The sequence below is a fragment of the Pseudorca crassidens genome, chromosome 9, assembly GCF_039906515.1.
Source record: "Pseudorca crassidens isolate mPseCra1 chromosome 9, mPseCra1.hap1, whole genome shotgun sequence".
Taxonomy (NCBI): domain Eukaryota; kingdom Metazoa; phylum Chordata; class Mammalia; order Artiodactyla; family Delphinidae; genus Pseudorca; species Pseudorca crassidens.
Window position 1 is genome coordinate 76455348 of NC_090304.1, and position 19643 is coordinate 76474990.

At 33.4% G+C, this 19643-nt stretch overlaps 1 protein-coding gene across 3 annotated transcripts in view; it reads left to right on the forward strand.

Annotated features, from left to right (window-relative positions):
• The window catches only part of CNTN5 (contactin 5), a 1387157-nt gene that overhangs the window by 1090450 nt on the left and 277064 nt on the right, over positions 1-19643 (forward strand). For all 3 annotated transcript variants that reach the window (XM_067750786.1, XM_067750785.1, XM_067750787.1), the window contains 4 exons: positions 5093-5274; positions 10171-10307; positions 12444-12573; positions 14650-14800. In XM_067750786.1, coding sequence (XP_067606887.1) covers positions 5093-5274; positions 10171-10307; positions 12444-12573; positions 14650-14800 — 600 coding nt within the window. The remainder of the gene's footprint in view (positions 1-5092; positions 5275-10170; positions 10308-12443; positions 12574-14649; positions 14801-19643) is intronic.

The following is a 19643-nucleotide window of genomic DNA, read 5'->3' on the forward strand; positions in this document are numbered from 1 at the left end:
AGAGATGAACAGGAGCCCCAAACTACTCACTGCTCTATCACAAATATGAAATTCTCCTGTAAGATCATTCATTGTAAAGCTTTTCTCTCTTGTGTGTGTGGGAGGAATGAGAGAGTTCTTAATTAGACACTGATATTACTCTTTGTAAGAAATTACCTTGTCTATCCTCCAGGGTATCTTGACTTCCCTCTCTGACAACTTTTTTGTTTTATTTCATGGCCACAGTTGAAATGTGTATTGAGGAGTATACCCTCCTTGGGGGCTGTACAGATTTTGTAACTCAAATTCCTGTTGATCTACATTTGGAAGCTTAAATTTTGTTTTAAGGCTTAAATGCTCGAAGATTTGTTGCTGCTTTAAACTGAGACACTTGGTTTCTTTGGCAATGAAGTCATCTCAAAATCTAATTGGCTTCTGACTTGTTTGCTTCCACTCAATTCCATGTACTAATAACTTCATTGAAAATTGTTCAATAAATAATATTTGAATTAAACAATTAACAAAAGCTATCTAAAAGCTAATTTTAAAACATTTATCAAAAATAAAATATACCTTCTTTTTCCAAAGGACATATAACTTTCACAATAATTCATTCTGTATTTAGCTACAAAGCTTAATTTAACAAGTTCCAAAAAGCAGAAACTACAAGTCACAATCTCTACATGTCAAAATATATGGCATGTGGTTACCTCTGATATCAGAGGTAAAAGCAGTCATACTTTTATTATTAACCATAAAAAATAACTATATCACACCTCCAGCTAAAAAAATTAGAGTACAATAATAAATGTGCTAATCAAGAGACAAGAATAAGGAAATAAAAAATAGAAACTCTAAAACACACACCAAAAACTTAAAAATTCAAAATGTTTTTTTAAAGACCAGTAAAAGAGGCAAACATTTGACAAAACTGATCATTGTCAGCAACATTTATTGGGTACTCACTACTTACAATGTATTTTGCTAAGCAGTTTATAAGAACTTAGCTCACTTAATGCTCAAAGTCATGTTATGAAACTTATTCATTCATTTACTTCATAAACATTTATTAAGTACCAACTATGTGCCCAGCACTCTATGAGACACTGTGGACATAGTGCTGAACAAGAGAAATGATGTCTCTGCCCTCAAGATATTTGCATTCTGAAAGAACAAATAAATACCCTCATTTTACAGTTGGGGAAACCAGATCATAGAACTTAGATAACTTTCTTAAGGTTACATAGCATTCTTTGTGTTTGAATTTTATTGTATTCCCTGGTATATCGTGACCCTAACCAACACAGAATGCTAAAAAGGGGAGGGGGAGATTGAGAAAGCACATACTCAAACCATTAAAATTGTAAATACAAATTTTAAAAAAAGATACAAATATTATCACCATATTATTGCAAACATTTTTTTTTTCACCTACTTGCTCTGTGCCAGGTAGTACTTTAAATCATTAAATGTTTATAATTACCCTCTGAACTACGTATTATTATTTCTACCATATTTTACATTTTGGGTAACTGAAGAAATGAAATTAGATATTAAAAAACTTGTAGTTGCATGCAAATCAAACTACAATGAGGTATCACCTCACACTGGTCAGAATGGCCATTATCAAAAAAGCTAGAAATAATAAATGCTGGAAAGGGAATGGTGAAAAGGGAACCCTCCTACACTGTTGGTGGGAATGTAAATTGATACAACCATGATGGAAAACAGTATGGAGGTTCCTTAAAAAACTAAAACTAGAACTACCATATGACCCAGAAATCCCACTACTTGGCATATACCCTGAGAAAACCATAATTCTAAAAGAGGTATGCACCACAATGTTCATTGCAACACTATTTACAATAGCCAGGACATGGAGCCAACCTAAATGTCCATTGACAGATGAATGGATAAAGAAGATGTGGCACATATATACAATGGAATATTACTCAGCTGTAAAAAGAAATGAAATTGAGTAATTTGTAGTGAGGTGGATGGACCTAGAGTCTGTCATACAGAGTAAAGTAAGTCAGAAAGAGAAAAGCAAATACTGTATGCTAACACACATATATGGAATCAAAAAAAAAATGGTACTGATGAACCTAGTTGCAGGCCAGGAATAAAGAGGTAGACATAGAGAATGGGCTTGATGACATGGGGTGGGAGGGTGAAGCTGGGATGAAGTGAGAGTAGCATCAACATATAAACACTATCGAATGTAAAATAGTTAGCTACTGGGAAGCAGCAGCATAACACAGGGATATCAGCTCGGTGCTTTTCCATGACGTAGGGGTTGGGATAGGGAGGATGGGAGGGAGGCTCAAGAGGGAAGGGATATGGGGACATGAGTATGCATATGGCTGATTCACTTTGTTGTGCAACAGAAACTAACACAGTATTGTGAAGCAATTATACTCCAGTAAAGATCTATTTAAAAAAAAAAAAACTTGTAGTTGCAGAGCTGTATTTATCCTGGGAAGTCTGGATGTAGAATATAGGCTTAACTACTACTAAAACATGTGACCACTTATGATGAAAGAATTTTTTTAAACCTTTAAACAATTGGCATTTATATAACTCACTGCTAAAACATTGTAATTATGGATGAAATACTTGACTTTCTAGGGAAACATGAATCACCAAAGTTGACACAAGCAAAAATTTATATACAAATAATTAAAGAAAACATGGAAGAAATTGAAAACACTTTCAACAACCTAACTCTGCTGATGGTTGTCAGGTGCAGGTGAATTTTTGTGAGTCCTATCAGTGTTCTAAGGAACATATAATTTCTCTACTATTTAAGCTATCAGAATAGGAGATAGGAATGTTCTGGCATGTTTACCAAGCTATCACCCATCACTATGATACCAAATCTGTCAATGCTAACTTGTAAACAAAGCAACCACCAACTCACTAACAAATATGCACACATGCAAACCAAGAAACCTAATGAGTACAGACAATCTCACCTTTGAATATAGATGCAAAAATCTTAAATTTAAAAATATATCAAATCCATTCTTGTACACATTAAAAGAGTGATATATCAGGCCAATGTAAGTGTTATTTGAAAATGGAAGGTTCAGTTTTCCTGGATATTGAAGCAAAAATTGTCAACTCTAGTACAGCAATTTCAAGTCTATATTTTATTCCTAAGAAACAATTAAGAAAAGTGTTAAAAAATAAACAGGGTGTTTATCATAACATTGTTTATAATAGTGAATATTGCTATTGCTCCAGTCAGGAAAATTATTGGAAAATATCCTACATTTAGCGATTATAATCCATCGTAAAATGTTACAAAACATCCAAGTAGTATACACAAAGCACTTTGATGTTTAAAAGAAAAAAAATCCCAGCCGACTGCACAAATAAGGGAAGACTTTACTGAAGAGGAAGCATTTAGAATGGGTCTCAAAGAATTAGTAGCATTTTAACAGATATGACTGGGAACACACAAAGTTGTGTTTCTGGGTCAGGAGATATGGAAGGAAGTAGTGAGAAATCGAACTGAAAAAGCAGACTGGGTCCAGAGCATAAAGTACATTAAATGTAGATAGTAATAAATAAAACAGTGGAACAGAACTGTGAAGCCCAAAAAGATTTAAGCATGTGAGAACCAATTATATAACAAAGGCAACATTCCAAAAATTGTCGGAAAAGGAGTTTTAAGGGTGCTAAAATAATTAGTTGCACTTCCTATTTCACATCAAAAACATGAATATAGTCCAGATGGATTAAAGATCCAACTGCTAAAAAATAATTTTTACAAAATGCTACCAGAAACGCTGAAGGAAATATGGACATAAACTTGGGTTTACAGATAATTTTACAAGAAAACAAAAATTCAGAAGTTATGAAGGAAACTACAAATATGTTTGTTTCTCCCAAAAATATTTATAAACTTGTATCACAGATACCATAATAAACTATCAATACACTGAGAAAGAATTTTTCTGAGAAACAAAGTCATAATAGCCCTAATACACAAAGAACTCTAAGAAATTAAACAATGCAAACAGGCAAATAGAAAAGTGAAAGAAATAATTGCAAAATAATATAAGCAAACAATTCACAGAAAAGCAGATTCAAACAGTCAATATAATTATGAAAAGATGTTCAACTTTCTTAGAGTCCAGAGAAATTTTAACAGAATGCCACTTTTAACCTTTCAATGCTGACAAAAATTAAACAGATTGATCACATAATGCGGTGGCAAAGATATGGGAAAACAGTCTCATATATTACTTATACGTGTGGAAACTGCTACTATATTATTGGAAAACAATCTGGCAGTACTTATTAAAATTAAAAATGTGCACGCCCTTTGATCTATCAATTCCACTTTTGTGAATGTTGTAGAAACTGAAAAGCAATGGTATATGATATATGTACAAGGTTGCTTATAGAAATATTATTTCTTAGTAGCAAAAAAAAAAAAAAGGAAAAAGGTTGGGACTATGCTGAATGTCTAAGTATAGGGGATGGTTGATTAAATTCTGATACATCTATACAAGGGAATAATATGCAGCTATTAGCCAGAATAAGTCAGGAGTTGCTCTTGGATTTGATATTTTATTAATAAAATAACTCATCATATGTGTTTATATATGCATCACTGCGACAAGGTGGGAAATTACTTGCTAACTGTATTTCTTTTTGCAGAAAGGAGATACTTGAAGGGGTGGGAGCCAAAAAAGTTCTTAATTCACTTTTCCTGACTCTTTTGTTCAACATTTGTAATAAGCATATATTATTTTGTAATTTATCCAAGTTACTTTTGCCATTTAAACAAATTTACAAAGTTACAAAAATAAAGTATAATATATATATGAATATATATATGTATGTAATATATATATATGTAAAATAGAGTCTCTGAATTGCTTTCCTGAAATACGAAAGAAAAGGAAACTATCCTCCGTGTAATCTAACTACTTACCAGACGATCCACATGGAAAGTGAAGTACATCAACCAGCACACCGTCCTTAATTGTGATGACACTTTATCGCACTCAGCCTATTAAGTGCTTAAATTACCAGATAACAGAATCTATGTTCTTAATAGTGGAAAGTGTATTAATGGTATTTTCCTTCCTTATTGTAGCCCAGTTCCAACAATCACATGGATGAAGGTTAATGGTTATATTCCTGGTAAAGCACGTCTGCGTAAATCTCAGGCAATACTGGAAATACCCAATGTGCAGCTGGACGATGCAGGCATATATGAATGCCGAGCTGAAAACTCACGTGGAAAAACTTCCTTTCGTGGACAATTACAAGTATACAGTAAGTGTTTTCAGCAAAAATGGATGCTCTAGTCCCAAGAGTCAAACTGAAAATACAAACTAATTTGAACTAAATATTGCTTGTTAGCTACATTAGAACATGAGTAATAATTTATAATCATGTTTCTTTTACATGGCAAAGCATCAGGTAAAATTACCCTATACACAGAACTGCTTTAAATTAAAAATGAATTGAAATTATAAGGTTCTTTGTACAACATAAAGAATTGATAACCTTAAAAATGAGATACGTTCCCAGCACCAAAGCCATCCTCTAAGTTACAAATCTTGTAACCTTTATTAACTTATTCTGCCCTTGGCCTGAATCAGAAGTCACAATTAATGCCCATGAACCAAATCCTACTTGTCTTTTTTCCTTGTAAATTTATTGGGACACAGCCTCACCCCTTTGTTTACATATTGCCTAGGTCAGCTTTTGCACTGATAAGGCAGAATTAAGTAATTGAGACTGAGATCAGCTGACTTGCAAAGCCTCAAATATTTGCTATCTCATCCTTTACAGGCAAAATTTGCTGCCCCTACTCTAAATTAATGCATCTGTATAATAAATGAACTTCACAGCCTACAAGTGTTTATATTGTCCAAAACTTTCAGAGATAACAAGTTATGTGTAAAATTGGGAAAATCTACTTCAAAAATATGTACAATATCATCTTTACTTCTATGAATCACAAATTGTACTTTTCATATTTACTACTTTTCATATTTGCTTTTATAATGTACATTATACATAAAGGGTAAGTGATAATACTCGTATTTCTCAGATGAGGGCACTAAAAAACAGAGGAAAACTATAATGCAGAGCACTGATACAAGCAAATACAGATGTTTCCAATATGAAATTAAACAAATTTCATATTCAACTGAATCAGCCAGCAGCTATAACTGTCACTGTATCTCAAGGTCAGTTCTTCTAAAAAACTGAATGTTCTTCACAGGGAATTTAAAAAGTATTTTGAAATATTAATATCTGAATTCAACCAGTTTTCCTTTTCTTATTTGTAACAACTCCTTTAGAAATTGAGCACCCCAACCAACTTGACTATGCCATGCACATTTTGTTCATTCACTCATTAATTCAACTAATGTTTATTTAGTGGCTATTACTGCACTACATGCTAGTAATAGAGATTTGAAGGAGCTCTTGGTCCACTAGATCAGATGAAAAGCAAGCCCCACATAAGGCAGAGCATGCTATCTGCTGTGATGAAAGCATGTGCAAAGGACTATGGGAGCACAGGGTCCACTGCATTCTACTGGGATGATTCAGGAAAGCATTCCAGAGAATTTGTACTTTAAGGGATATCCCACCCACCAGTGGTCTGGCAGCCAGCTGGGTCAGGACCCAGCCTCTACCATCAGCAGGCTGGCCCCAGTCCGAGGACCCCCCAGGGCCACATAACCAGCTACCAACCAGTGGTCAGTGCCAGCCTTGTGTCACCAGGCCATGAAGCCAGCCATGCTGGGACCCAGGCACTCACTCCAGCAGGTCAGCAGCCACTGTATTAGGTAGGGCCAGACAGCAAATGAGGCAGAAATAAATTAAATAGAGGCTAGAAAACAATTTTTAAAAATCAATGAAACTAAGAGCTGGTATTTTGAAAAGATAAACAAAGTTGATAAACCTTTAGCTAGACTCATCAAGAAAAAAGGGATCCCATATAAATTAAATCAGAAATGAAAGAGAAGTTACAGCCAACACCACAGTAATACAAAGGATCATAAGAGATTACTACAAACAGTTATATTCCAATAAAATGGACAATGTAGAAGAAACAGATAAATTTCTGGAAATGTCCAATCTCCTAAGAATGAATCAGGAAGAAATAGAAAATATGAACAGACAAATTTCCAGTAATGAAATTGAATCAACAATTTAAAAAATAAAAAAGAAAAGAAAGCTTCCAGAAAACAAAAGTCCAGTACCAGATGGCCTCACATGTGAAATCTATCAAAAATTTAAAGAAGAGTTAACATCTATCTTTCTCAAACTATTCCAAAAATTTGCAGAGAAAGAAATGCTTCTGAATTCATTCTTCAAGGCCAATATCACCCTGATACCAAAACCAGACAAAGATATCACACACATACACAAAATTTTAAGCTAATATCATTGATGAACATAGGTGTACATATCGTCAACAAAAAATTAGCAAATTGAATTCAACAATACATTAAAAGGATCATACACTCTGATCCACTGGGACTTACCCCAAGGATGCAAGGATGGTTCAACATCCACAAATCAATCAATATGATATACCACCTTAACAAATTAAACAATAAAACTCAAATGATCATCTCAATAGAAAAAGCTTTTGACAAAATTCAACATGCATTTATGATGAAAACTCAACAAAGTGGGTGTAGAGGGAACATACCTCAACATGATAAAGGCTGTATATGACAATCCCACAGCTAACACCATACTCAATGTGGAAAGCTAAAAGTATTTTCTATCAGATCGGGAACAGGACAATGATGCCTACTCTTGCCATTTTTATTCAAAATAGTGTTGGAAGTCCTAGCCACAGCAATCAGACAAGAAAAAGAAATCCAAATTGGAAAAGAAGTAAAACTTTGCAAAAGACAGGATACTTTATAGATAAAATCCTAAAGACACCACTCCAAAACTATTACAGCTCATCAATGAATTCAATAAAATTGCAAGATACAAAATTAATATATAGAAATCTGTTGCATTTCTAAGTAAAAACTAACTGCAAACTCTCAGAAAGAAAAATTATGAAAACAATCCCATTTACCATCACATCAAAAAGAGTCAAACACCTAGGAATAAATCTAACTAAGGATTTAAAAGACCTATACGTGGAACATTATAAGACACTGATGAAAGAAATTGAACATAACACAAACAAATGGAAAAGTATAACATGCTCAAAGTTTGAAAGAATTAATATTGTTAAAATGACCATACTACCCAAGGCAATCTACAGATTCAATGCAACCCCTATCAAAATATCAAAGGCATTTTTTACAGAACTAGAACAAATAATTCTAAAATTTGTATGAAAACACAAAAGACCCCAAACAGCAAAAGCAATCTTGAGAAAGAAGAACCAAGCTGGCAGTATCACAATCCTTGATTTCAAACTATACTACAAAGCTCCAGTAATCAAAACACTACAGTACTGGCACAAAAACACACACCTAGATCAATGGAACAGAATAGAGAGCCCAGAAGTGAACCCACATGTATATGGTCAAGGCCGCTGAGCATGTGTGTCCGGAGCCTGTGCTCTGTAACAGGAGAGGCCACAACAGTGAGAGGCCCGTGTACCGCAAAAAAAAAAAAAAAAGAACTAAATCAAACTAAAAAGCCTTTGCACAGTAAAGGAAACTATCAAAAAGGTTGCCAACTGAGTAGGATATTTGCAAATGATACATCTGATAAGGAGTTATAAACCAAAATGTACAAAGAACTCATACAATTCGACATCAAAAAAACAAACAACCCAGTTAAAAAATAGGCAGAGGACCTGAATAGACACTTTTTCAAAGAAGATATGCATATAGCCAACAGGCACATGAAAAGATGTTCAACATCTCTAGTCATCGGGGAAATGCAAATCAAACCAACAATGAGCATCACCTCACACCTGTCAGAGTGGCTATTATCAAAAAACAACAAATAATTGTTGGTAAAGATGTGAAGAAAAGGGAACCCTCATGCACTGTTGGTGGGAATATAAATTGGTGTAGCCACTGTGGAAAACGGTATGGAGATTCCTCAAAAAATTAAAAAATAAAACTACCATATGATTCAACAATTCCACTCCTGGATATTTATTCAAAGAAATGTAAACAATAATTTGAAAATAAATATGCACCCCTATGTTTATTGCAGCATTATTTATAATAGCCAAGGTATGGAAGCAATCTAAATACTCATTTATAGATTAATGGATAAAAATGATGTGAGATTTTATATATATATATATATATATATATATATATAGAAAAGATGGACTAATACTCAGCTTAAAAAAAAAGAATGAAATCTTGCCAACTGCAACAACAAGGGTAGACCTAGAGGGTATTATGCTAAGGGAAATACATCATAGAAAGCCAAGTAGCATATGATTTCACTTATATGTGGAATCCAAAAAACAAAATAAATGAACAGACATAAAACAGAAACAGAGTCATAGGTACAGAGAACAAACAGGTGGTTGCCAGAGGGAAGAAGGGTGGAGGAATGAAAGAAATAGATGAGGGAGATTAAGAGGTACAAACTTAAAAAAATATTTGACAATGGAGGAAAGACACTTTAACCATATCTTACAGATTTCATACAATTGCATTGTCATCTTTCTGATAAAGAAATTTTTCTCTGTTGTAATTTTGAAAGCTTATATATTTACATACATATTTATAATGCACTAGAATGCTAGTAAATATAGAACAATTTTATAGCAAATGAAATTTGAATTTACAAATTATTTTCCCAAAGCTATTCAGGTTCTATCAGAAAAGAAAAAGCAGAGCAGTTATTCAATAAACTGACATGTTTTAGTACTTCAATCCATGCTAAAGCTGCTTTAGTATTTGGAAGAAGTGATACCTCTAAGCCTTCTTTACTAAACAAGTTCCAGTGCTCTCCATGGGGAGAGTCTAGCCACTTACTGCAAAGTGGGTAAAACAACAAGATTTGCTTCACTTAGATTATCAGAACATTATCATTGCTATATTTTTTTACACAGGAAATAGAGTGCTGTGTGTAATGTAATGCTGTGTTTCTTCCAAACACCAATAGTTAATGCATAAGAATTTGTGAATATTCCATATGAATTTTGAGCTTGGTGAAGTATTTGAGAAATGAAATCACCCTTATTTAATGCCTAAACTCTTACAGCATACCCACACTGGGTAGCAAAACTGAATGATACTCAGTTAGACAGCGGGAGCCCTCTCCGATGGGAATGTAAGGCTACTGGAAAACCCAGACCCACATACCGTTGGCTGAAGAATGGAGTACCCCTCTTGCTTCAGGTACTGTTGGTAACCTTAGCCTGTTCCAGTGTAATTTTAGACGGATTTCACAAAGGATAAGCTATCTTCCTTTAGTCTTATTGAAAGCCATTTCTTACGTATCCCTTATGTTTGGAATGAGAAAAATAACATATATAAACAAGATTTTCTTTTAATTTTAATTGCCTTATTACTTTTTTGAGTAATATATCACTTCTTTAAACATTATTCTATCCTATAAATTCTTTCAAAAATATCAATGATTATCATAGATGTATTGCCATTTCCAGCAGACTTTTAGACATCATCTAGTTTATTGCTGTCACTTTGCAGATGATGGAGTTATCTCCAAGAAGTAAAGTGACTTGCCCAAGATCATATATCTAGTAAGAGGTGAGACTGAAAGAGAATCCTAGTCTTCTGTGTCCTGGGCACGTTCTTCACAACATCCTGCTACATATTGAAAAGTTTATTTTTAGTAAATCTATTGCATTCTTTTATTTTACTTTTTATTTTTTAACATCTTTATTGGAGTATAATTGCTTTACAATGGTGTGTTAGTTTCTGCTGTATAACAAAGTGAATCAGCTATACATTTACATATATCCCCATATCTCCTCCTTCTTGTGTCTCCCTCCCACCCTCCCTATCCCACCCCTCTAGGTGGTCACAAAGCACCGAGTTGATCTCCCTGTGCTATGCAGCTGCTTCCCACTAGCTATCTATTTTACATTTGGTAGTGTATATATGTCCATGCCACTCTCTCACTTCATCCCAGCTTACCCTTCCCCCTTCCCGTGTCCTCAAAACAACTTAATACCTACTGAATTTGAGAATAAATCGGTTACTATTTAAAATAAGAATAATTGTTATAATTTCAGCTCTTTCCCTTGTCGTGGCCTTTCCAGGAAGGAGGACAAAAAGGGAATAGTTCACTATTTATGGACAAAAGAGAGAGAAAGTTTGAAATTCCAAACACAGCTTCTGCCCAGGTCCTGTCATTACCAAAGGATCTCGTCTGACATTTGCCTCTTTGGGCTTTGGTTTGCTCTTTTGTAAAATGAAGAGATTGGATCAGATCACCCCCACAGTCCCATTGAGCTCCGATATTCCCTTATTCTAAAACCAGTTAGTCCAAAACAGAACACAGTTACACAAAAAAACAGACACAAATAAAAAGAACAATAGAGCTGTTAAGGAAAACTGAGGGGGAGGGAGTGGGAATCCTGAGATACTGGTTCATTGCCTGTCTCTCTCTAGTTCTCTGGGATATCAGGTAAACATTGAGATGGGATCTGTGCTAGTTATATTTTCAACTGTCACATCCAAGTAAAGTGAATTCCACTGGCAGATAATAGTCTGTTAAGTGAATGGGTTAATTTTTATAATGATGTCAAATTTCTTGGCATCTTCGTTGATAGGTAATCAAAGCACTGCTCACTAAAATTAAAAGAATGATTTGTTTGACATTAAGTAGATAAGACACCTGGTTGTTTAACAGCATTTTAAATTTAAAATTTGCTTGTCAAATGTGTTCTTGGCCTCAGTTTACCTCAGTTTGCTCATGCTCAATCCTCTGTTTCCTGTATTGTTTCATCTGACCAGTTTACATTTTCTGACCAATAGTTCTATACAGAATCCAGTTGCAAGGCAGTTTTTTGATTTGTGTTACTGTGTTGGGAAGTGAGAGAAAAGGCAAATTTCTGACCGGATTAATGTAGTAAAGAGATTCTTGTGATGACCTGGTCTGTATTTAACCTTGATCCCATGTATATACAGTCTCGATTCTTCTACCATTTGAACTCCTGCTTCTCCTTTGTAAAATGAATTCAAATAAAAGCAGTATCAGCTGATTGTATTTCATAAGCTTAACTAGTATACCAAACAAAAGCAGCTTATTTTAAAAACATAACTAAAAGTAAAACTCATAACTACAGGAAAATATAGTAATAATTAGGTTTCTGACTGAGAAATAGTTGTATTTTACATAAGATGTTATATTAGAATAATGAACAGAAGATTTGTGTTCCTAAGTTGTCAAATAATGTTCAATTGCATTAATCAGAGGCTTTTCTGTCTTGATCTAGGAGAGAGTAACTGTAAAATCTCTATGATTTGTTCACTTGCTATATCTATTTTTTTTTTATTCCATTACAGAGTAGGGTTGAGATGGTTAATGGAGTATTGATGATCCACAATGTGAATCAATCAGATGCTGGAATGTATCAGTGTTTGGCTGAAAATAAATATGGAGCCATTTATGGGAGTGCTGAGCTGAAGATCCTAGGTATGCAATTTCTAAGTAAATAAAGAGGAAAAAAATGTTGCTTCTTTTCATGCTCTAATTCTTACTATACTGAAGGTTTATGATGTGATCGTAAAAACCTATTTTATGGTTTGAAAAGAAATACTATGTCTTGCTGATATGTATTTTTTAAGCTTGAGGAGACAAGTATACATGGTGTACAGTTTATCCCGTAACTTTCTATAAGATTTTCTCTAATTTTAGTTTTAACCCTAACAGGTTTATACAATATGTCTTTTCTATGGCATTAAAAAAAATCATATAAGAAAAGTATGTTAACTTTCAAGGAAGAATGCTTTAAGGGTAGGGAATCAGAATGTAGGTTTTCAACACAGCAGCGCTTAATATTCTCCCAAGCAGCTCCTACCTACCAGTAGGGGTGTGGCTCCTGCAAGGTGGGACTCCTAAGTAAATCACCCTCTCTTGAAGTGTCATCAACCATTGCCACCCTTCCAGGTTGATGAAAGCCTTTCTGAGGCCAGGCCAGCAAGCTCCTAGTGTTACACTCTTGAGAATATAACCACAACACAAGCACTACTTCACTCTTTACTACAAGAAAAATTCAGTCCAGGGGAATAAGCTACCCAGATTGAGCATGGTTCAGTTTCTGGAATGGATTTTACTTTTTCCCACTCGCATGATTTTGTAAGCTTTTGTTCTGGGATGATTATAATACAAAGAGGGAGACTTAGATGGTCTTAATGCACCATCTCCCAAATGTGGCAGGAGCCTAAGTGTGCTTTGTACTTTCCACTGACTCAAAGCACAACATTAACAGAAACACCCAAGATCTCTGGAATCTGAAAATGCACCATTCACATATCAGCTGTGTGATAAATCAAAAACCATAAATCAAATTGAATAATGAATGTTTACATTTGAAATTTCTTCACATTATCACAAATCCATCCAAAATAGATATAGGAGTCCACGTTTCAATGTCGTACATACTAACCAATCAAATATTAATGTACTTTCCTGTCAGCTCATACTCCAACATTTCTGAATTAAAAAGCTGATTCAGCTTTCACCTAGTTAATGTTTTATCCAGAAACACTCTCAAATGTGTCCCTTTCTCATTCACCAGACATATTTTCAAAATTATGTTTAATAAGGTACATTCCCAGCAGGCAACCAAAAATATCACCTGCAATCTTCCTTTAAATTCCTTAACTTTTCTTTCAATTTTTTAATCCATCTCAATTGGTACCTTTTTTGTGTGTGTTGTGTCTTTTAATGTTGTGTGCCATGCATTATACCAATATGTGATGGACATAAAAAACTTATGAAATATTCATAAAATTGTCATATTGGTATAAATAAATGTCTCAGATACAGTAAACCTGTATACATATTTCCAGTTTCTCTTTAAGATTCAAAGGTGACTTTTTTTTTAATTTGTTTTTGTCTCTCTCTCACGTGTTGTTTTAGTCCAGCATTCTCAACCACAGCTACCTACTGGAATTTCCTGGGAAGTTTAATCAAAACTGTCTTAAAATGATCAGGCCTAGATGAATAATTGCAAACAATGAAATAAAATTTTAATTGAAATTTAAATAATTCAATTTCTTAAAAATATATTTCTTTTAAAACTACATTTAATTTTGTATACTATTAAAATAAAATATGCATTGAGACTCACAGATAGGAAATGGGCTACACAGGATTGCCTTCTATACAGATAACCTCTATTTTTCCAAAGGAAGCCCAAAATAGACTTCTGTGTCCAGCCCCTTCACCTTTTGTCCAAAGTGCTCATTAGTCTTTCACAATTAAAGTTGATAATCGTAATTAAAGCATCTCATTCTTTGAAACAGCCTTTGTCTCTGGGCCTCACAATTGTACGGAACTATCACCTGCTGATGGAAAGAAAAGCCAATAAGATAGCTACTAAATAATAATAAATTAAATTTCAAGTTAGTGCCTTTTACATGTGTAGATATCCTATGATTTTATTAGAAATGCATTCCAAAGATAAAGTTGCCAAATCTTGGTGAATCATCCATTAGAGGTTATTGTCATTGCTTGTGGTAGAACTAACCTTTTACTTTTCCACAGCTTCAGCTCCCACTTTTACACTGAATCAACTGAAGAAAACAATAATTATTACTAAAGACCAAGAAATCATCATAGAGTGCAAACCCCAAGGCTCTCCAAAACCAACCATCACTTGGAAGAAGGGAGACAAAGCAGTTAGAGAGAATAAAAGGTTAGAAGTCTATTTCATAATTCAAACTCTTAATATCAGACTTTTTCAATGCAGATGATACAAACAAAGTATATGTCTTGCCATAATTGTGAGATATATGTCATGAACTGACTGAACTATGGTTTTGTCTACATAGTGATTAAAAAAATATCAAATGATTTATAAAGAAAAAAGTTATACCTCAATATAGCCAGACTTCTTTGCTTCAGTGGTATTTCAGCACCAGTTGGGAATTTCACCAGGTTATGAAGAAAGCAAGCACTTTCATTAAGTTAGTAATTTTTGGTTTTCATTTGGGTCTGCCGATTTGAAGACCCACAAGTTATCTATGATAATTTTTAGAGATTGGATTCTCATTTCAATCTTAATATTAATAATAATATAAATATACCCTGGATCTTCTGGATAATCACTTTATGACAGAATACTTCCAAGTGAAATTTGTGCTGAAGTTTGCATTTTTGTTTTCAATCACACTGATGCAAAATACTATAGAATTATTTCAATTGCCACAGGCAAATGAGAAATGTTCAGAAAACTATTTAACGTGTAAAGGTTTGTCTTTGGTATGTAAAGCCAAAGGATACCACAGGAATACAAATGGGGAAAAGTGATGAGAGAATCAAATAGTTGCATGACAGTCTATATATGGCAAATTTGAAAGTCCCATTCTTTACCAATCATTATCATGTGGTGTTTTAGCTTTGGCAAAATATTATCCTCCATTCTGTTAAAATAATGTTGTGTATGTTGTTTTACAGTTTTGTTTTTCATTTGATCTATAAAGATAAGAAGTTTATGTTTTGTTTTATGTTTGGGTCTCTGTAAGCATATAGCTAAAATAATTTAAGTCAGCATTAGGGGTCCATTTAAGCAATTCTTTAAGTAATTTTGGAATATTTTGAAATATTTGAAAAATTTCTTTAGAATATATATATATATATATATTTTTTTTTCCCATTCAATTCTGAAAAACACTGTTTTAAATTGCTTGTCTCTGATGAAATAATTTATGAATGATTGGATTCCGTCCAGGCCCAAGGACATACGCTGCCTGGAAAAGGTGATAACCTAGAATTGACATGGGTCATAATGGACATTTTGTTTTGAAAAAAATTTCCCTTTCTTAGTGGGGGTCGGGTTGGGCAGCAAATCACACACTGTGAGATCAGTGTTGCATTTCGTTGAATTGCCTTTTGTTGAATTACATATGGTCAAATTGAAGATTTTTGGATTATTGCTCAGAAATATGAAAAAAAAACTGACACAAATCTTTCATTAAAGTAGAAGAAAATTAATTCATCATATACCAGTAAGAAAATATTTACATTGTTTGGTTACCATTTTTTCTGAACGTATTAAATTTTTTCATAATATCATCAAAATATATATGCCATATTAGTACAAGCCATTCCATTTGAAATGCATTACTTTGTTTTATGTTTGTGGATGGCATATCAGCTTTGTCTTATTTATTTCAGTTCACCATAGAATGTTCCTCATCAACTATTCATAGACATCACATTGAGTTTAAAAATGTGGCATCTCTTTTGTCAAAGCAAAAGTACTGAGAGAGGAACAGGATTATGTGTTTTCTATTACAACAAATATGAGCATAATAAATTTTTATTTTCCAGAAGTTAAAAAGTATAGTTTGTGAATTTTCCATTTTTCTTGCTCACTTTTCTATTCACTGCTAACCCCTTGGGTTAATGAGACAAATACAATGGCTTCAAACTCAGATCACTCAATTTTTCCAGATCTAAATATTTCTGGTCAAAGTGCTATTTAGGAAAAAGGCTGAAAAGTGTTTTTATTTAAGTAAAAGGAAGATTTGGACACAATTACTTAGCATTGTGTTACCCTGATATGTTTATATCATAATAGGTCTGTAAACTGGTTTAATTTAATAACAAAGATCAAAGATAATAGTGCATTTTTATTTTTTTGGCCGCATCTGCATGACATGCAAGATCTTAGTTCCCTGACTAAGGATTAAACCCGTGCCCCCTGCAGTGGAAGCAGAGTCTTAACCACTGGGCCACCAGGGAAGTCCCAAAAGGGCATTTTTATTCTTAAAAATTGACAGGACCACTTGCAAAATATAATTTTTAGTTGTGTACAATTTACTACCACACTGAGACTTCAGGTTTCACAAAGAATACAATCTAGTTGGGTATAAAAAATATAAATGTTCAAATATTAAAATAAGAGGCTAAAATTTAATTAACAATAGAAAGAATTCCACAAAGTAGTATAAGAAGACACACATAGATATTTGGACAACTACATTCTAAAAATATTAATGGAAACTTGAAACTTAAAATTTTAATTATATGTATTATACATTCTTTAAAATAGCATCTCAGTTACACATGACAACTTATTTCCTTACATATATTTTAGATCGTTTGTCTCTGTTACAAAGAACCTCAACCATTTGTAAGAATTGTAAATATAAGCTTAAGTGGAAAGGGAGATGTTAGAAAACTGTTAAGGCTTTGAAAAGTTTGGGTCATATGTATTTCACATGGGGCTACAGATTCAAATCATGTTTTATTTTGTTGTAATATAAGTATATTCACCATTCATGTGATCTTCATCAAGTATGTCCCCCACTCATGCAACCTACAACTGGAAAAAAAATGTGAAACGAATAGTTTTGCCCTTCATTCATAATCCTCACAGTTATTTGGTGTCTTTCCAAATTAAAGATTGAAACAGCAAATGGCAGTTTCCTACATGGGCAAATAAAGACTAGTATTACATTGGGGAAAAGGTTTTAAAGTAATAATATATCATAAGAGGAACATTTAAGTGTGAGAAACATCCCAAAGCATAAAATTGTGTCCAGAGCAATAGCATAAAAATGTAATAAAAGCTTTTAATTGCAGAAAAATATGTTACCTAATCATCTGAAAATATGTCAGAAACTCAAAATGGTGAATTTGCATCTAGCATTAATTTCAATTTAACTCTAAACTGTAAATGCAATGTTATAACAACTGGAGGTTAATAGTCAGTCATTTGTTTTATCAATAGAGTGTCAAACAATTTATTAGCTTACCTTTTCTGCCACATTTTCATGGAATGTTCCCAAATCCAGTTTCATTTTGTTTGTTTTGGGAGGGATACTTCAAAACACAGACTTCTTTGAATTTGTCTGTTTCACTAAAGAAATACATAAACCATTATTCTAAAGTTTAAAATTTAGTAAGGAATAACTAGAACACAACATGAATCTTAGAAGAAATATGATTAACAAATAAGTTGTCTGATTATATATTACAAAATATTTCATTCATTTGGCCCTAAATGATACATCTAAAGTATGTAAGAAAATGGATTATATTAGAGTTTGTGAGTTGCTTGTAGTCATTTGTTGTTTATATTACAGAATGAGTTGTTTATATCAGAAAATGATCAGTATCAACTGCTGTTCGAATATTAAATCATATTATTACTAATAATGATGATAATTACTCATAAGTCTGTAGCATTTATAATTTACAGAGCACTTTAACATTGTGGGTAACAGAACCCAGTGTGTATAACAGGAAGACTATGAGTTTTCAACAAGTTACTTAATTTTCTTACTTATAAAATTGGAATCTAAAAGAGTAACTTTGTTAGGTTCTGAAAAATAAATGAAACTTTGTGTGTAAAATACATTGGCTGGTGTATGGCATTCAGTAAGTGCTCAATGAATGTTACCATGGTGACGAAGTTGTTGCTGCTGAAGTTGGCAGTGGTGGTGTCGGTGATGACGATGGTATCATCTGAGGCTTTGAATCTTTGCATACTGGTCTCAATTTTTGTTATCAATAGTTCTGAAAAACTTTAACACTTTCCTATCCTTTCTCTACCAATTAAGGGAAAGATACCTGAACTAAGTTATTATCTGGCATTAAAGGAGTCTTTGGGGCCTTCCATGTGACAAATTTGTTAATCTGTGTCCCTAAATTGACATTCTTTGTCCATCACACCCCAAACCTCCACTTCTTGGCATCTATTCCTGGTGTGGCCATTCTCACGAATCTTACCTACTCCTAGTTCAGTATCATTGAGATAATTTCTGAACTAGCAGGTTGAATAGTTGCTTGTTCCATGATCAGTATTTTAGGCCATGTGAATATACATATAGATAAATACACATGGGGAGTTAATGGAAATAGAGAAGAAGATTTTAAAACTATATTTATTTTTTTTCTTTTAAGGAATCTCTTGGTTTTGCCCCATTGCTTTTAAAGATCACCAGCACATATCCACTTAAGTTCCTTTATCAATCATGTCCATTTTCATACTAAAAGGAATTTGCTCCAGGAGTACTAAGACATGAAACAGTCCATGGGGATTTTCTCCTCTAGTATACTTTCATTCAGAATGTTCTGCTTATCAAACTCATATTAGATTTTCACTTCAGCTCATTATTTCCATTACTTGGCCATTAACTTTTGTTAAAATATAATCACCCAGAGGCACTCCAGCTGTGCACAGATATTAAGCTTGCATTATTCCTTGTTCATTTCCTGTACTTTTTGTGGACAAAGACAATTTTGGCTGAAATGAAGAATACATAGTTTTTGGTAAAGGCATGATTTGTTTCCTTTCCATCTGCATGTATATAAACTGTTATTGCAATGCATAGAATATGCCATAACTGTTTTAAAAAATATTCACTATTATTGGAATAAGTACCAATTTTCATTTCTAGATGGGGGCGGTGGGTACCAGTTACAGAGATAATAGACTATAATTCAGGTGAGTGCTAAAGAAACCCTGCATCCCAAAATATAAAAAGTATCCTATGGAGGGACAGTATTATAGCATAATTTTTCTTTTA